At 46.6% G+C, this 20407-nt stretch overlaps 1 protein-coding gene across 1 annotated transcript in view; it reads right to left on the minus strand.

Moving 5' to 3' along the window:
• Positions 1–19698, minus strand: part of LOC115082368 (ubiquitin carboxyl-terminal hydrolase 12-like) — a 45100-nt gene extending 25402 nt beyond the window's left edge. The window contains exon 1 of the mRNA XM_029586600.1: positions 19366–19698. Coding sequence (XP_029442460.1) covers positions 19366–19671 — 306 coding nt within the window. The 5' untranslated portion in view covers positions 19672–19698. The remainder of the gene's footprint in view (positions 1–19365) is intronic.
• Positions 19699–20407: the final 709 nt, after the last annotated feature.

Consider the following 20407-nt stretch of genomic DNA (forward strand, 5'->3'; position numbering starts at 1 on the left):
TCTCCAAAGGGGTTACCGATTTTTTCTTAGGAAAATGTATTATCTTGATGTTTCAACGACGAATCACATTTTCCACTTTATTTTGCAAATACAAATGACCAGATGAAATATCTCCCTCCGAATTTTGTAGCACGGTTACTTTAGTTTCCAATTGTTCCATTCTTGGTAAAATTCTAGCTACACGAGATTGAGAATCTTGAACTACAGTAGATAATTCCTGACAGTGCTATGTGAACTGTGCCATTTGAAGAGAGAGTTTCATAATGGCTTCCCAAATTAAGTCTAAGGTAATATCCTGAGGTTTAATTAGCGATAAAGAACCACCTTTGTTTTAGAAGCTCCCTCCATGGTAAGCATAGGAAAGAAAAAAAAATCAACAGGCGACCCCGCTGACTCTGCACATCGAGAAGGTTCCCCAGAATTATGCTCCTCAACTCGGGCGTCTCCCACAGTGCTGACCCAGCTGGTGCTGCAAGGTCATCAGCTCGCGACAGAGCACCTCCATCTCCATCAATACAGGCCACAGAGACTCCCAGCTAAGGGGGGTCCACGGCGCTGCTTTGGAGTAAAAGATAGTTCCGAGTCGGGGACTGCGGCCAACGAACCATCGCCCAACTGCTCTACGGTGCACTGAGGGACCCTGCTCCAGAGAAGATGTTGGTCCATCGCGCCTGTCGGTGTTGAGGTAGCCGACATTTCCAGGTACACTCAAGCCTTGCCCTCTCTCTTGCCCATAGAAGAAAGGACAAACGAAGAAAGGTAAGAACACCTAGTTTTTATGGCAGCAAGAAGGAATCCATGGAACTGCTTCCTTTAGCTTGCGGCCATCTTGGAATCCCAGAGGTTTACCTTTATGATGAGCTCCTCTTTATGAACATGGTGATGACCCAAAGACCATTTCCTTGTCTTATAACCATAAGTAGTTTCCTAAACTCCTAAAACAAAGGAAGTAAATGTGAGGGGGAAATCCCCAGATTACACATAGCACCATAATTTCAGTAAGAGAGCTTGGTTGCAACTAAACTGAAAGCAAGGAAGGAGAATCGCCTGTGCTAAAAAGAGAAAGTTTGAAGAGGAACAGCAGTTTTTATGGCATTGCTGATGCCAAAATGTCATGCAATAACTTAAGACGAGAACTCATAAAACACTCAAGCACTAGACTAGATTTGGCCTCCCCTAATGTTAGCATTGCATCCAAAGGCATCAACAAGAAAACACTTTTGAGGGTGATTTTGAAAGCATTGCTCACACATATGCACGTATGTGGGCTGCTCATGAGCAGCACAGATTTCAAAAGCCAGAATTTATGCACATATCTATATGTGCATGCGCCACAAAAAAAGGGGGCGGGGCCAACTTATGCACGTACCTCCGTATTTTAAAACTGGGGGCAGCAGTTTGTTAACTGCATAACTTTACTGCTGCTCCTGACGAGGAGCAAGTCTGAGGATCTCGCGTTTTAGGGCTTTCCCGACAGGGTGAGGGGTCCAGGTCATCTGGGGGGGCGGGCAGGATGAAGAACCAGAGGGGGTCTGGAAAGACCTCGACACTGACTGGGCAAACTGGTGAACCAACTGGAAAAACTGTGACCGCGCCTCGCTCGAGCATGTTTTGAAATCCGCTTACATACGCACGTAAGAGCAGCAAAGTCCTATGAAAGATATGCAAGTAAGGTTTGCTCAAGTAAATTTAGGAGAATACTTACAATTTTAACTGTGCACACATGATTTAAAATTCCAGCATATCTCCACTCCCATGCTAATATGTACATGTATGGGCCCATGCACACTCATTTTAAAATGAGCCTGTTTATGTATATATATAGAGGTCCATAAAATCATGAGTGGAACAGATCAGATAAGTGTAAATCAGTTATTTACTCTTTCAAAACAAATACAGAGATTAGGGGACACTCCCTAAAGTTATTAGGCAGCACATTTAAAACAAAACTGGAGAAATTCTTTCACTCAATGCACAATTAAGCTCTGGAATTCATTGCCAGAGGATGTGATTAAGGCATGTAGTGTAGCTGGGTTTAGAAAACGTTTGGACAAGTTCCTGGAGAAGTCCATAAATTGTTACCAACCAAGTAGACTTGGGGAATTAGCCACTACTTATCACTGCGCTATAGCAAGGTCTCGCCAGATACTTGTGACTTGGATTGGCCATTGTTGGAAACAGGTTAATGGGCTTGATGGACCCTTGGTCTGACCCAGTATGAAAAAATCTTATGTTCTTATATGGTATGACTGGTGAATAACCCTTTCTTTCTAAATGTTTCTGCAACAGGCACGCCCAGCTTCACACTGGCCTCGAGCAGTCCTACCTGCCACCTTCCGTGAGTCTTGGCCTTGTATTCTCACTCTCCCCGGTTTATACACCGCTCCTTACTGCTTGGGCAAAGCTTCTTTTCTCCAGTACATTTGCTTGTTTTCACAAAAACAATCCTAAGTACCGAGTCATCTACTACTAGTACAGTAAAGAGAGCTCGGGAGTTGACAGATGAGATGTTTGAGTGAACTTCCAAAGTTCCTGACAACTAGAACCTTGTCCTTCTGGAAGGCAAGTGATGCAGAGTGCATACAGTGAAACTCATCATCATCTCAACTTCTGAATCCGTGCCTGGTGAGCCAGAGGTTTCCTGTTGGAAATGCAAGACACAGCATTATCTAAAGCAGTTCCCCTTTTCCAGACATTTCTTTCTGGCCGAGGCTGATCACTTATCCCCAGCCTCGGCTAAGTGTTTTCTGCACATGACGAGGAGGACAGGACGCATGATTTAGAAATGACATTTGCAGCTATTTGTTCCCCATTAATCGAAGGTCGTGGCACCTTTGAGACGGCAGAGACATTTCTGAAAGTGCTGATGAATGTAAACTAATCCTGAGAAAATGGAAAAAAGTTGCAGCCGTCCTGGGGCAGCAACGAAATCAGGGTTTATGGAAACAATTCATCATAAAACTGTCACGGACGTGAAGTTCATGCATTTATTATGCCACATCCGCGGTCACTCGGGCTGCCCCGTGCCTGCTCGGCTTTCTCAAGCTGCGACGTGAACTGGTTTCAGTCTTCATTTGCGGAGGTCGTGACACCCAGTAACATAGCAGAATTTATACCACAGCTGTCATTGTTGATGATTCACTGCCGTAGCTGCCTTCGGTGAATACAATACTAAATCTCATTTATATGGCCTGGTTCTTCCCGACTCTAAAACAGTACGTTACTTTCTAGGCAATGTTGAACATGAACCACAGGACAGCAAAAACCACAAACGTACGCATCAGTCCTTGCAAGCTTCGTTCCAGGATAATCTTGCAGGGTTCCCCATAATTTGCTTCTCCTCTGCAATTTTTCATTTCTGTACTGGAAGAGTCAGGCGAGGGCCTACAATTCCCCAGCACTAAAAAGACATCCCAGTGAAACGTTCTGAAATTAAACTTGCCTCAATAGTGCCCTGACGCTTTAAAGAATATTTTGCAGGGTCTTTTTAAGGACCCCTGAATGCCCCCTGGTCTCCAGCACTGGAGAGACCTAACATTTTTCAAGCATGCCAAAACCCAGTTACGTTGGTTGCACCAGAGGGCAGGGAAACCCATCCCTCAGCACCTGCGTTTAGCACTGCATTTACAACCTCAGCAGGGAACGGATCTGGGGAAGCTCCAGACTGAAGGCCACGAACAGACGGGAAGGGTTCAGAAACCACACACGTGACCAGCTGATTTCAGGAGGCCGACATGAGGCCCGTCCAAGAAGAATAAAACGTAACAAAACATGCTTAGACAAAAATAAGCCCTGTCCAAATTCAAACAGCCTAGAAAATAAACGAATGGATGTTGAGGGATTTTAATTTCTAGAGGGGTAGTTTACAGCAGCAAAAAAAGTGACAGAGATTGGTGACACCCCAGGGGTCCCAAAATTCTGACGTGGAGTATTTTACCAGCCCATCAAACTTTCCCCGCACGCAGCCAGACCAGCCCAGAGCAAGGATGACTTTTTTTTGGGGGTCCACACGCGGCGGGAGGGGCGGCGCAGCAAATGTTGCAGGGCTGGCAGAAGATCTGCGCGGCGGCGCCAACGCAGACGTGCCAGCGGGGGTTTCCAGCATTACGGGAAAGACCCGAGCGAGGGTGGGAGAGGGAGGAGAGGACGGGGAGGGACCGTGAGTTAGAGGAGAAGAAGGGAGATGAGAAGCTGAGTAAGATGGAAAGAAGGGGAAAGGAACCGGAAGTGACAGTAGTGGAGGTGGGGGGGGGGGGGGGGGTTGAGAGAGCGAAGGTGAAAGGGTGCGTGAGACATGAGGGGGAGAGAAGGCATTGTGAGTATCTCTCAGTGCTACGTACGATTATTTAGGAAAACGTGTCTCTGACTTTCAGCACTTATGGAAAACACCAAGTTAATTAATGTGCCAGACGAGATTCAAAGCAGCATTAGGGTCACCTAAGAAACTGAACCGGTCTAACTGAAACATGGCAGGATTTGAACTTCGGCTGTCTAGCGCAGATCTGGCTGAGTCCGTGAGTCAAGTCATTTAACACATCGTTGCAATCAAGTTGTTCTCTAAGAGACCTCAACATCAAAAACTGCAAAATGGCTTGAAGTGCAATTATTGTCCCAAATATAAATTTGGAAACCTAGATTTTGTTTTAATGCGTTATTCTATGCATTATAGAGCAAAAGCCTTCGGCACCACGCCCATGCCCGTCCTGCATCTCATCCCATCTCTTTCCAAGCTGACGGCCATTTTTTTTTTTTTACTGAAAGTATGTTAACACGTAATTAAAGTTCAGTTTCATAGATATCTCACAACCAATATGCCTATCGGGCTATCGCAGTCTCAGACATGGATTTACCGGATGTGCTCTGCCTATTTAGAAAGTATCAATCTGCCATGATCCTCTGTGATGCCTTAGCACCGAGCTTCTCAACCATTTTTTTTATATCAGGGCACACTTTCAAGTTTCCTTGACCCTGGAGGCACCCCGAAGCATATTTCACAATGTCACATACCCGCAGGGGTATGTGACATTGTGAAAAATAAAACGTGTATGACAAAAATATTTTCAGCAATAACATTCAAAACTGCTTTCTACATGCAGGTAAAATGAAGAAAGAGCAAACTTTTGTTAAAGTACAAATGAAGAAGGGATGACCCCAACGCCCTAATAACAGGGATGAGAAGTCCCATCATTTTCACAGCAAGAATTCAAGTTACACAGGGCAGACCCTCATCAAAACAAACTAGAAAGGCCATAAAGTATAAATAGAAACTGAACTGGAAACCACAAGCCCAACTGTATTATGCAGAGCAACAAGAGAAAACCAGCATCATCATCATCATTACTCACAAAATATCCAGCAAGAAAATCAAGACTTGTAACATTCATAACATTAACATCATACTAATAAAAAAATAAATATTAAAACAGCCGACAAACATCCAATAATTAACATCATGAATAAATGTCAAAACTGTCAAACAGCCAATAATAAAAAAAACAAACAACTTTTTATAAAATTTCCCAAAACAATAAAATGTTTCAAAACAGCAGAAACATCAAACACCACCCAATAATTAAAATAAGGATTTTAAAAACTCCTCTCCATATCTGGGAGCTTTTGATTTCCAATCACCCTGAGATTGTCAGGGATTGAGGGGGGGGGGGCCGCACAAACTTTATATTCTCTCTCACACAGACACCCTTTCCCCCAATACATTCATTCTCTCACACACGCCCCCTTCTCTCAAATACATGTCTATGCTCTCACATACACTCCCTCTCTCTCACATACAGGCTCTCTCTCCCTCAGACACGTTTGTATGTGCATGCCTACGAGAGCCTGTAACACAAGCTTTCACATCCATACACGCACACACGTAGTCACATACATGCACACACAGACGTGCTCACACACACACACAGATACACACAAGCTCTCTCACTCTCTCTCTCTCCCTGAGATGTGCCGGCAGCAGCAGCTACCTCTTTGGACCCATGCAGCGTCATTCACCCATGCTATTTCACACACAAACCTCTTGGACACACTACTGCCTATAAACCTCTCACATATGCTACTGCTCACACTCTCTCTGGCCTCCTGAATGTGTATTTAGCCGGTTACTGCAGTCTCTTGTCTTTGGGGGGGGGGGGGGGTGTGAGAGAGAGACTTTGCCACCTTCTCTCTTTGGCTTTGTGGTCCAGGCCCAATGCAGCAATGTTTCTTTCTTCAGCCGTGCACCCCAGACCCAGGCAGTAGCCTTCCCTTTTCAGCCTCACGGCTCTGGTCCGACGTGGCAGCCCTCTCTGGGGCCAGGCAGTCAGGCTCAATGCAGCCAATCTGCTGTCTTCTTCAGCAGCAGGGCCCGGGCCCACTCAGCAGCCTCATTTCTTTGGCCCGGGCAGAGCCGAGGTTGAAAAGAAGAGACAGCAGGTCCTATTGAGACTCTGGGCCCACGTGCCCACAACATCCCTGCTGCAGTGCAAGACTACTGAGGGAGAAAGAGACCACCATGGCCCAGTGGGGATCTTGTTGAGAGGCTGCGCCTCGGCATACCTTATCCATTACACATGCAGACAACACTGAGAATGGGGCCAAGTTCAATCCTGTTTACTGCAAAAGATTTTGCACACTAGTAAGAGACCACCTTCCTAATGTATGGTCCATTTCCCCCATGGGACATCAGCAGCTGTTTCAAGATCATTTTCACTGTTCTTTTTCACACTGAGCTCAAATGTTTCAATGAATTTGGCAAAGCTGCAAAAGTTGGTTTGATCAATTCTGAAAAATTAAAAAAATAAAAATAAAAATATCTGTCACTGGCAGCAAGACAGCAGCTGCACAAGATCCCAAGGGAGGGGGGGGGCAGAAACTTTTAACATTTTCAAGACGACATCAAGGCTGTAAAAATTAAAAACAAGGACAAAACAAATCCTGGTATTGGGGAAAAAAAATGTTTACAGACTGAAAACGGTTTCGTATTTATTGTAATAGTTTGATAGCTTTAGTATAGCAAAATTGCTTACCTTGTAATAGGTGTTATCCCAGGACAGCAGGATGTAGTCCTCACATATGGGTGACATCAGTAATGGAGCCCTATGTACGGAAAACTTCTGTAAAAGTTTCTATGAAACTTTTGACTGGCACCAGTGTGCCTACTGAGCATGCCCAGCATGCTATGATATTCCCTGCCACAGGGGTCTCCCTTTAGTCTTGGTTTGTAGCAATAGCGTTAGCCAAAAATAAAATAATAAAACGTATCGGACCCAACTCCGCGGGGTGGCGGGTGGGTTTCGTGAGGACTACATCCTGCTGTCCTGGGATAACACCTATTACAAGGTAAGCAATTTTGCTTTATCCCAGGACAAGCAGGATGCTAGTCCTCACATATGGGTGATTAGCAAGCTAGAGGCTGAGTCAATTTGTCATGTAGCAACAGTGAAGTATTGTTGATGGAATGAATCAGCCGAAGATCACAGCAGGTTGGACGTAGAAGGAGTTGGGATTATACTGGAAACAAGTTCTTTAAGACAGATTGTCCATAGGCTGAATCTTGTCTTCCTTCTTTGTCTAGACAGTAGTGAGCTGCAAAAGTGTGAAGAGAACTCCAGGTTGCTGCTTTACAAATGTCCAGAATAGGTACAGAGCGAAGGTGTGCTACTGAGGTTGACATTGCTCTGACTGAATGTGCTTTTACTCGCCCTTGAAGAGTAAGGCCTGCTTTTCCATAACAAAATTGAATGCAATCTGCAAGCCAGTTTGACAGAGTATGCTTACCCACTGCTTTACCTGGTTTGTTTGGATCATAGGATACAAACAGCTGACTGGATTTTCTTTGGGCTGTAGTGCGGTTTAAATAGAAGGATAACGCACGCTTACAGTCCAAAGTGTGTAAGGCTCGTTCACCTTGATGGGAATGAGGCCTAGGAAAGAATGTTGGTAAAACTATGGATTGGTTCAAATGAAATTCCGTGACAACCTTAGGAAGGAACTTTGGATGTGTCCGGAGGACTACCCTGTCATGTAGGAACTTTGTAAAAGGTTCGTATGTGACTAGTGCTTGTAATTCACTGACCCTTCTAGCTGATGTAATGGCTATAAGAAAGACCGTTTTCCAAGTTAGGTACTTAAGGTCACAGGTATTTATGGGTTCAAATGGGGAACGCATGAGCCTAGTTAATACTACGTTTAGGTCCCATTGAATGCTTGGGGAATGAATTGGAGGTTTAATGTGAGTTAGGCCTCTCATGAATTTACTGACGAGAGGCTGTGTGGAGAGAGGCGCATCACCTAGCTTGTTATGATAAGCTGAGATTGCACTTAAGTGTACCCTTACAGATGACGTCTTAAGACCAGAGTCTGAGAGATGGTAAAGGTAATCTAGTAGCGTGGTAGTGGGGCAAGTGAAAGGATCTAAATCTTTCTGAGTGCACCATAAAGTAAACCTTTTCCATTTGTAGGAATAATTCTTTCTAGTGGAAGGTTTACGTGCAGCTATTAGTACCTGAGATATATTAGTTGAAAGGTTGAATGGTTGTAAGATCAAGCTTTCAACATCCATGCTGTCAGGGACAGGGATTGAAGGTTGGGATGGCGCAACTGACCCTGTTCCTGAGTTATGAGATTGGGAGCTACTCCCAGGCGAATGGGATCCCTGACTGAGAGATCTAGCAGTGTGGGGAACCATACTTGTCGAGGCCAATATGGGGCTATGAGTATCATGGACCCCTTGTCCTGTTGTAGCTTTACTAATGTTTTGGTTATGAGCGGTATTGGTGGATACGCGTATAACAGGCCTGAGTTCCAATGGCGAGCAAACGCGTCCTTTGGTAAGTTGTTCTGCCGGAAGAGGAAAGAGCAGTAATTGTTCACTTTGTAGTTCAGAGGTGACGCAAAGAGATCTATTGTTGGTTGACCCCAGCGTTGAAATATCTTGGTTGCTATCGCTGGGTCGAGGGACCACTCGTGTGGTTGAAAGTGGCGGCTGAGGCGATCCGCTACTGTGTTGTGGATGCCTGCTAGGTAGGTGGCCCGTAGTAGAATTGAGTGTGCTAGGGCCCAGTCCCATATTTGAGCTGCTTCCTGGCAAAGGAGGTACGAGCCCGTACCACCCTGCTTGTTGATGTACCACATGGCTACTGTGTTGTCCGTTTGGATCAGAACAGTCTTGTGTGAAAGGCAGTCCTTGAACGCATGTAGAGCATAGCGTATAGCTCGAAGCTCCAGGAAGTTTATTTGAAAAGAGGCTTCTTGTTTTGTCCACGTGCCTTGCGTCTTTAAGTGAGCAATGTGCGCACCCCACCTTAAGGTGGATGCATCTGTTGTTAAAGTCACTTGTGGAACTGGTTGCTGAAAAGGCAGGCCTTTGAGCAAGTTGATTACGGATGTCCACCAGAGAAGAGATGATCTTAGATCTGGTGTGATACGAATGGGAGTGGACAATGGTTGAATGGCTTGAATCCATTGAGATTTGAGTGTCCATTGCGGTAGGCGCATGGTCAGTCTGGCCATGGGAGTTACATGAACTGTTGAGGCCATGTGTCCGAGTAGGGTGAGGCACTGATGAGCTGTAACTCGAGATTGATTGCGAACTGATTGTGCTAAGAGGACGAGTGCCTGAGCACGGTCTCTTGGAAGAAAAGCTTTTGCTGTGATAGTATTGAGATCTGCACCTATGAACTGTAACTGGTGAGATGGTGTGAGATGGGATTTCTCGTAGTTGATGAGAAACCCCAAGGAGTGAAGTAACTGCATTGTGAGATGGAGAGAAGTGAGAGCACCGTTTTGTGTTTGACTTCTGATTAGCCAATCGTCCAAGTAGGGAAACACATGTACTCTTTGCTTGTGAAGATGTGCCACCGCTACTGCAAGACACTTTGTGAACACTCGAGGTGCTGAGGCTAGGCCGAAAGGCAGTACTCGATATTGGAAGTGCTGACCTTCCACCAGAAATCGCAGGTACTGTCGATGAGGAGGAAAAATGGGAATGTGAGCATAAGCGTCTTGAAGATCCAGAGAGCAGAGCCAATCTCCTTTTTGAAGAAGAGGTAGCATGGTGCCTAATGACACCATCCTGAATTTTTCTTTCTTTAGAAATTTGTTGAGATTTCTGAGATCTAGGATTGGGCGTAGGCCCCCGGTTTTCTTTGGAATGAGGAAATATCGGGAGTAGAATCCTCTGCCCCACTGAGGCCTGGGAACTTTTTCTATGGCCTTGGCAGTCAGTAGGGTGGATAATTCTACTTGTAGAATTGTGTAATGATAAGACACTGTCCAAGATGGGATAGGAGGATTGTCGTTTGGTACAGTGAGGAAATCCAAGTGGTACCCTTGAGATACAATTGAGAGTACCCATTGATCTGTCGTGATGGAGTTCCAATTTTGATGGAAATGAGAAATTCGGCCTCCGACAGGTAATTGTGGGCAAGGATTTTTGGAATGACTCATGCTCTCTGGTTGGATTTCAAAATCCAGACGTGGACGCTGCAGGTGGAGGCTGTTGAGGTCTGGCAGGTCTCTGGCGAGGTTGTGACCTTTGAGTAGGCCTTTGCTGTCTGGGTCTGGCTGCTGGGGGATAATACCGCCGAGGGCGGTAATATGGTTTCCTTGGTTCTCTTCTTGGAAGCCTCCTAGAAGGTTGGTGTACTTCTTGCGGCAGCTGAGATAGTTGTTTAAGGGTCTCAGTGTGATCCTTAATTGTCGCCACCGCCTCTTTAACTTTATCCCCAAAGAGGTTTTCTCCAAGGCAAGGCAAGTCTGCCAAGCGCTCTTGTACCTCTGGTCTCAGCTCCGATGATTTCAACCAGGCCCATCTTCTGGCTGTGATTCCTGACGCTGACAGTCGGGAGGCTGTTTCAAAGGAATCATATGTTGCTCGAACCTCGTGTTTACCCGCCTCCAGGCCTTTGTGCACGAGTTTTAGTAATCCGTCCTGAAACTGGTCAGGTAACTGGTGTGACAGTGTTTCTACCTGTTTCCACAGGTCTCGCTGGTACTGATTCATAAAGAGCTGGTAAGAATTTATTCTAGATACCAGCATGGCAGCTTGGAATATTTTTCTTCCTAGATTGTCCAGGAACCGGTTATCCTTACCAGGAGGTGTAGAGGCATGCTGTTTTAACCTCTTGGCCTTCTTTTGGGCCGACTCGACCACCACTGATTGATGCGGTAATTGTGTTTTTTGAAACCCTGGGATGGGCTGTACCAGATAAGTGGCATCAGCACGCTTATTGACCGCTGCCACAGACCCAGGGTGCTCCCACATTCTGTACATCAATTCTTGTAGGACCTCATGGACTGGAATGGCAAGAATTTCCTTAGGAGGATCTACGAATTGGAGAACTTCCAAAGTTTTTTGTCTGCTGTCTATCTCTGAAAGGAGGGAGAAGGGAATTGTTTCAGACATTTCCTTTATAAAATTCGAGAAGGAAAGATCCTCCGGTGGTGATTTTCTTCTATCCTCTGGTGGTGAGGGCTCAGAGAGGATATCTTCCCCTGATGAATATTCTGAGTCACTAGAGTCCAGAGGATGTTCTATAGGCCTAGAAGGCTTAAAAGGAGTGTCAGAGAGTGGTGTTTGTGGCCTGATGGGTGGTATGACACCTGAGGGGCCTGGTAACGGTTCCTGATGGAGATCAGAACCTGGATGTTGAGGTGCAGAGGAAAGAGCGTATATAAGTGAGTCCAATTTTTCCATCAGAGGTTGAAAAATGGACGTATCATGAGATGGTACCGGCTGTGCCATCGAGGTCGATGGCCGCATTGGCATCGATGGAATCTGGGGCATCGACATCAAAGGTACCGCTGGTTGCGCCCTGGATGGTACCAGTCCTGGAACCGACGGCATCGTTGATTGTGATTTCCTCGGCATCGGCATCGCGTGTACTGGCGATGGAATCGGCGATGGTATGAAGGCCGGTGTCGATGGCAGGAGAGGAGTAGTCGGTCGTGGCATCGCTTCCACAAAGGCATCCTGAACCGCTTGGCGTATATAAACGTCAAGTTCCGCCCGCATGGATGGTGTGAACAGAGCACCCATGGGGGGAGGCGGTGGTGGCGACATCAGTACAACCTCAGAGCCCTGAGGAGGTACGGTTCCTTCCGCCGGAATCGGCGAGGATCGCCTTGTCGATGGCTCGGAAGCCTTACCTTTGAGCCGGGGTTTCTTGGACGGTGCCCCGTCATCTGTCGATGGCTCACCGGCTATCGGGGTAGGTGATGCCGTATGCGGCCTACGATGCCGATGGTGATGTTTGTCTTTTTCGCGGGCTTTCTCACTGCCCGATGTTGAGGCCTTGGACGATGGTGAGGGGGAGGAAAATGGAGCGTCTCCCGACTCACCTGAGTGACGTTTTTTCAATACTACTTTTCTAATCGATCCAGCCGGAGACGATTGTTTGGAAGTAGATGGAGCAGTAACTAGTTGAATCTTGAATAGCTGCTCCATTTTGTCCAGCCGTAGACGTCGACCTTTCGAGGTCATCGTAGCGCATAAGGGACAATTTTTCACCTCATGACCCTCACCAAGGCAAAGTACACAGTCCTGGTGTGGGTCTGTGATAGACATATTTCTCGCGCATTTTGGGCATTTTTTAAAACCTGTAGCCATTTTGTGGCCGGACAGCCGTCGACGGCCTAAGACTCAGGTAAAAATGTTTTTAACCAAAAAACGGAACGGAACCGCGAGAACGGTAAAAAACTCACCGCGATGACTAAACTAAGGGAGACCCTTTGCGGTTGAAGTTTTTTTGAAAGTTTTCCGTGAGGAAAATTGTGGAGAATCCCACAGGACTCCCAATAACCGCGAGGCTAACTGCTTCGCGGAAAAAAGAAGACTAAAGGGAGACCCCTGTGGCAGGGAATATCATAGCATGCTGGGCATGCTCAGTAGGCACACTGGTGCCAGTCAAAAGTTTCATAGAAACTTTTACAGAAGTTTTCCGTACATAGGGCTCCATTACTGATGTCACCCATATGTGAGGACTAGCATCCTGCTTGTCCTGGGATAATATATTTTACCCTGTCTGGAATTTTATAATTTGTATTAGCTTTATGTTATTATTATGTACATATAAGCTGCCTAGACCACTGGATCGTGCTAACCCAGAACCGCTCACATTTTAAGCTGTGAAAGAGGAAATCTTACCAAGCCCCCTTCCCACCAACCAAAGGTTTCACGTCTGGCGGGATGAAGATTCGTTTATCCTTCAAAGCAGCAGCTCCCAGAAAGGCTCCCGATACAACCAAGCTCCAACAGGGCATGCGCTGCCAACCTCTGCCACCTTCCCAGTGACCCCCACAGGGCAGAGCACACCAGAGCCCGGAGAAGGCTAAGAACTGGGGCTGCCATGTGCTGGGTTGTATTTCAGAGCTTTACACAGCAAACAGTAATAAAGCTGCCGTACTTGTAATTCTTTAAACTGCTCCTGCGGCTCTCCTGAAATCCCAATAACGGCCGTGCTGGAAGAGTTGTTGAAGCTGTGTCAAACCACTTGAACTACTGGTTCATCCCAAAAAAAAAATTAAAAAAAAAAACAAACCTTCAAACCTCTCCCAATTGCATGCAAACTTTACTTTTCTGAAATATTTCCATGAAAAAAAAATCAAAGGCTAATGATATTCTACAATTTGATTTCTTGGGTCCGCTGCTGCCATTTTAGTCCAAAACAGACTTTGCAATGCCATGAGCTGCTTGAACAAACATTGAAATCGGTTTCTGAAATCCATCACTCGGGCCTCCCACGGTTCACCGCTGTCCTCTTTTAGACAGAAGATCACTTCATGTAAAAGAACGGAAATACACCCACCAGCAGCCCTGTTTAAGGAAAGGCGGGACAAATCCAGCTGCTGCCAATGTTCACCCAGCGCGGCTGCTGCTGCCGCCGTGCCACCGTGAAGGAAACTGGTAAAGCCTTCCTGCAAATATTAAAGGCGATTCCGGTCCTTGAGGGCCTCCAACCAGCCGGGGTTTTCAGGATATCCCTAAAGAATACAAGCGAGGTAGAGTGCATGCAAATCTCTCCCATGCATATTCATTAGGGATATCCTGAAAACCCGACTGGGTCTGTGGCCCTTGAGGACCAGAACTGCCCATCCCCTGATCTAAAGGATCAGAATCTTTTGGGATAAATTGTTGCCTTTGGAGGTCTGCGTGATGGAAACCTCTGAAAATGCTCTTCTGGATTGAAGGTGAGAGCGTGGTCCGTCCTCACCTGTGCCAGACGATTTTGTACTTGACACAAACTCATTCCAGCTCCATGCAGGATGTTACATTCTCAGACCAGCAGACTCCGGTTTGACAATGATTTACTGGCTGAGCAGTTTCTTCAGCTGCTAACACAGCTCCGATTAGAAGTGACTCATTAACGAAGCTCTGTGGTGCGAGGAGGCCAGAGACTAAGCTAAAGGAGCACATGGGTAAAGGAAGTACAGAAATGGTAACCCTGGAGGCCCACAAGGATTGCACTGCTTTAGGAAATGTGCGGTCGACTGCAGCAGCCATGCAACAGCTGCCCCGCACTCATCCCCATACACCGCCGCCGCCAATCCCAGCTCCGGCACACGGCCATCTACTAGGTCCTCCTTAGGCACAAACACACAACAGAATCCCTTTAATAGGTTCCGCGGTGGGAAACTCTTCACAGTGCTAAGGGATGATGGCACCAGGACCAGGCTATTTAAACGCCAGCTCTTCCTCCACAACAGGTCCCCCCCTGCCTTGCTGTGCAGTGTGCGTTGCTACCAGATCCTGCCCTCTCGTGCCTCGTTCTAGCCTCGTCTTGTCCTGGCTTTGGTCATCCCTGCTTGCGTCTGTCTTTTCTTGCCCATTCTTGTCCTGATCTTTTGTGCCCTGGTCATTGCCTGGACCTTGACCCTGCCTGCTCTCTGCCTGTCCTGACCTTGCCCTACTTCCTGACTTTGTCCGTCTGCTCCTTATGGGAGCTAAGTCCTGCTGGCCCTTGAACCCAAAGGCTCAAGCCATGGGGAAATGGAGTTGGTACAGGTGAAGTTCGACCCAGCCCCAGCCTGACCGGGTCCGCCCACCGCGGGCCTAGCAAGTTCATTTGTGAGGCTGCGTCAACCACATCACAATCAGAAGTGTCAAGGTGATACTTTATTAAAAAAGGTATTGAGAAGAATCATATATGGCTGGGCTCCTGACACCTACTCAAGAGGCCAAGGTTAGGGCTTTAATCTTATCAAAGGTCGTACAGCAAGACACATGGACAGAATGGGAGAGGCACCGGAGCTAACTTTTCAAAACAACTGGGGCACTGAACTCAGACACAGCGAAGGAGTTTCCTCATATTAGGGGTGCTCAAGCAAGCACTATATTTGTATGGGGAAGAAGGAGACTGCCAGTGCAGGTGAGAGCTCTTCCCCCTTACAAGGAACAATTCAGCCTTACAGGCACCTTCCTTAGTCAGCCCTTGGTTGTCCTGGAGAAGGGGAAGTGCCAATGGGAGAAAAAGGCATTTGGATTATAAAGCTAATAACCTGGATTGCATTATTTACGCCATCCTCATTGAAAGAGGCCGCACTGCTGCCCAATTTCACCCTCGGCACAACAAACCCCTCTAACCTGCTCCTTTCCCTCTCCCCCATACCTCTTCTGCCCTTTCGCTGCTTCTTCTACACTGCAAGCTGTTGGGCTAGGAGTCTCCACAACCTCCCTTTTACTGCACGGATCACTCGGGAGAAGTCAAGACAAATATGTTCAATATCCAGATGAACAAGGAAGAGGGAAAATGTGTAGGCTTGATTGAGAGCAAGACACTTGTCGATCTCGGTCTCCCAAAGATTCTACTAACACTGCCGTTACATTCAGAAAAGGCATTCATCAAGAGGACCTTTCACCGTCAACGGAAGGACCACCTTACTGACTGTATAACAGATATATATTCATTATGGATATCTGAAAACCAGGCCTGTTTGTGGTTCTTGCGGCCTAGAGTTGGCCACTCCTGGTTTAGTCTTAACTGTTTACAATTTTCCTGGGTTGCTGTGTAGGGACAGAAGCCAAGCTCAAGCTGGCCTGTGGCTAACTTCTGAGTTCCACTCTCCCAGCATGCTTTGCAGCTCTCCATGTTAGGGCATGCTGAGCCACTACTGGCCAGCCCTGAGAGCTCCTGGGCATGTTGGGACCCCACCCCTACAGCTGCAAACAGCTTTTAATGAATTTTTCCATTTAAACATTGCTGGGCAGACTAGATGGGCCATTTGGTCTTCTTCTGCCGTCATTTCTATGTTTCTATGTTTCATTTCATTTCTATAACTGCTTAAATAGAAGTAGTCTAAAGGGTTAACTTTTTAAGCAACATTTACATCCTTTCTACTCTGTCAGGCCGATCCAGTACCCTGTGCCAGCCTCTGCAGACGGCTTAACACGTGAGTGGCACGCGCATCCATAACCACCTATCCAATACGGGGATTAGCGCGTCCAAATCACTGCGTAGCTAATAGCGCTCATTACATGGAAATTCATGTAGATGAGGCTATTAACTAATACCCGCGATCCAAAATATCTTCCCCACGGCCAATGCGCCCTTGCAATGCAGCTGATTTAACGTCAGCCCAGGGCAAGCATTAAGGTATACCACACTCAAAGACGCAATAAAAAAAAGATTCTGCTTTCTTTGATTCCTCCTAATAGTATCATAGCAATAACTAAGTAGGAAGAACCAAATAAATCAGTGATTTATTTTTAAAAAAACAAGTATTTGGAAAAAAAACATTCTGGACATTCAATACACACACAGGCCGAGTATCTTGTGCGTGTCAATGCAGGTAGCGGGAGAAAACAGACACTTGTAGATTGAGAGTGCATTTTCCCAACCCGAGTGACAGCCACCTCTCCTGTGTGCCTGATGCTGAAGAGGTACCTGGGACGCACATTTGTCCCTAGTGCCTCCTTTCTACTGCAACCCCTCCTTTAAATATTCGATCACGCACCTAGGAGAGGTGGCTGGGCGCGCGCGTTAGGAAAGCGGGACTCAACACTAAGCACCTGTTTTCCACGCACATTTATTGGATCATCCTGTGTGTCTTCATGGGGGGGGAGGGGTAGTGTGATGCAAAAATCCACAACACAGGACTATTTGTTACAAATGCAATTTAACATAAAAGTGAAGTCATGCATTTAGGGAGCAGATACCCAGGAAGCAGTATATTATGAGGGTGAGCTCCATCTTCAGTCAAAAGGAACTGGGGATGATTATATCTCATTATGTCAAAGCTGCAGATGTGACAAAGTAGTGGGGAAAGCTATAAGTATCAGCAGAGAGATGACAGACACATTCAACTACCTTGAGCAAGTTTATACAGGTGGAAGTAAATTTGTAGAATAAGGAGAAAGAGGTAACTAGACTCAGGAGTAACTGAACGGGTGGCAGAAACACACGCGTTGATGGGGCTAAAAATGATACTGGAATTCAAGAAAGTCATAAGGCAAGCACACACAGAATAGAAAACAAAAAAAACTGGCATGTGGCATGTGGCATCTGCTGCGGAAGCTGGGGCAGGGCAGAAGAGATGCTGCCTATGTCAATGGCCTGACCTGCTCAGAGGAGTCATCACTGCTGTTGCTGGGGACCCACTGCTACCAATGTCAGGTTTGGCACAAGAAGCTGCTGCCAGGGGCCCAGGTCGAGAACCTAACACCAGTGGAGGCCTGAGACTGCTTCCTGCTACTAGGCCCTATACGAAGTATCCTGGAGTGAACAGAGGAGAGTGCCAGGTGGGATGGAAGAGAAGGGGCAGAGTGCACCTGAAGTAAAAAAAGAGAGAGGAACACTGGAGATAGCGCCTGGAAAGGAAATAAAAATAAAATAACCTAAAATAAAATAAAGAGCAAAATAAAAAAAAGCACAAAGTAAGCAAAACAAAGAAACGTGAAAAGGAAAAAAAACATTCCTGGGTTTCTAAACATTTTGGGCTAGCAGCTGAATTTTCTAAATATTTGTTCATCCCTGAGCACACAGGATCCTTAGTGGAGAGGAAGCAAGGGGAAAGTCAAAGATCAAGTAGGGTCTGTGGTATTGCAGCAGAAAGGGAAGACTGGACTTGTGGCCTTTATGTGCCTTCATAGTCTACGTTTAATTTGATATTAAGAGTTGTGTGTCCTTCACTGTCATCAGAAATATCATAATCCAAAAAGTATTCACAGATTAAAAAAAGGACAAAAAAACATGGCTATATGTCAGAAAGCCATTTCTGACACTGTTGCCTCCACAACACATTCTTTATTACAGAGAACTAAACCAGTGATAGTATTTCAAGATATGATATATTACAGCAATGCACAGTAATGACACAAAAAAACCCCCCAAACAGAACAAATTTAATTTTAACAAAACCTTTCAGGACGAACGTTTCGTTTTGCTCATATCCCTAAACTATGTTAACTATGAAACTGCTAGTGACCAAGCTGGAGCTCTATAACCCCACACCAGTGTTTTCCCACCCTTGTTCTGGAGATCACCGTGTACTTGCCTTGAACCTCTTGTAATAGCTGTTCTTTTGCTACCCGGAACAGATTCCGAAATATGTACTAATCTCCCAGAACATCATGTGGAAGTACAGAGCTTGTGCATTAATGACAAAAGGCAGTGTCTGCTGTTACAGGCATTCTTGTGCTTGCTGCTTTTATCTACATAAAAACTTTTCAGCGTTTCCTAACTGAAATTTTAAACTTATTCTAATGCAGTTGGCTCAGGACATTCATATTTGGATATCTGTGTCTATTTTATCAGAATTTATCTATAAACATGCTCAAGTCATAAAACTGCTAGTTTCATTTGCAATTATGTATACTATGGGGGGAAAGTACTACCACACTATTGCATGCAAATAACACAAAATGAAAACAATTCTTGTATCGAGCACAGCACGGGATAGCATTATTATACTACATTCTCAGCACTGTTACTGAAACACGCGTGTTCAACGCAGATGATCATCAATGCTGCACAATAAGAAACGCAACAATGCATATAATCAAATGAAAGTAAGGGATGGAAAAAAAAAGTTAACTTCTAGAAAGGAGCGCAGCTGTAATGCTAAGTCAGCAACAAAAGACCTGCCCTCTGGCTTCCTGCTGGCGAGAGCATTAGCAAGGACCCCCTCCATTCCCCGGGCCCAGCCCCGTACAACCCTCCTTCCTTCCCCGGGCCCAGCCACGTATAACCACCCCCTACAATCGCATTTTGCTACAGGTTCAGCTCTAGCGAATCCGCTCCCGGAATCTCCAGCCCCGCAGCCCTGGAGGAGCAGGACGACTCCCTGCCCACGCCTCCGGACGCCAGGGAACCGGGACTCGAGGGCGGCCGCGAGAGAAGAGCCGGGACTCCGAAACCTGCCCTCGGCACTCACCATCGTACAGACGGAGGCGAACTTTCGGACTGTCATCAGCACCTCCATCCGGCCGCCGCCGCCATGATGGAACCGGAGCGCAAGCCACTGACAGCCGCAGGTGGTACCACCGCCAAAGCCGTCCGACCGGGGGACAGGTGCCGCCGCGGAGGAAAGGGCCGGGCGGCGAGTGCGGCAGAGAAAGGGTTCCGGCCGGGGACGGGAGCCGCGCAGGCAGGGTCCGGCCGGGGATGAGGACAGTGAGGGGAAGCCGTGCTGCCCCGCCCAGCCCTTCCAGATGTGCCACAGAAGGGAAGGCCTGGCCATAAGGGCTCGGGTCCAGCTCCTCGCCGAGCACAGTTTTCAAGACAGACGAGCTGGAAGTGGTCCATAGAAGGGCTACTAAAATGGCTCAGGGTCCACACCAAAACCTTTACAGCATTAGATTTACCTTACATCAGAACCCGCACAACCTGCTGAGAAATAATTATCTGGCTCGCCAGAGCTCCAACAATATGGTTGCCAGTGGCGACCAAAAACCAGGAGTCAGCAGTGGCTGGCAGTATCCATAGTGGGGATCCTTGTGGTCCTGCCACCACCTTTATCTGAGAATTGGCATAGGCAACAGCAGGACCGCCAGAGGAATGATGAACATCTGTGCACGCGCTCCTTCAGGTGTCTTGCAATGCTCCGGGTCACGCTGGCCTAGCCAGGAGCGGCCTAGTTATTAGCATAATGGACTCTAAACCAAGGAACCTGAGGTTCAAATCCTGCTTCTCTCCCTAACACTCCCTCTGACCTTGTGTACGTTACTTTCTTTCCCATTACTTCAGGTGCCCTCTTAGACTGTAAGCTCTTTTGGGAAGGGACTTACTGTATCTGAAAAATATGTTGTAAACCAGTTTGTGCTAAAATTGGAAAAGCAGACTAGAAATACAAAATATTATTACGAACATTATTACACTAGCAGCTAGAGACAAGGTGACAAAGGCTGGGAGGGAGTACTGAAGAGGAGTGATTGAGACTGGGGGAGTCACAGAGGGTGGATGATTCATGACTGCAA

The sequence above is a fragment of the Rhinatrema bivittatum genome, unplaced genomic scaffold, assembly GCF_901001135.1.
Source record: "Rhinatrema bivittatum unplaced genomic scaffold, aRhiBiv1.1, whole genome shotgun sequence".
Taxonomy (NCBI): Eukaryota; Metazoa; Chordata; class Amphibia; order Gymnophiona; family Rhinatrematidae; genus Rhinatrema; species Rhinatrema bivittatum.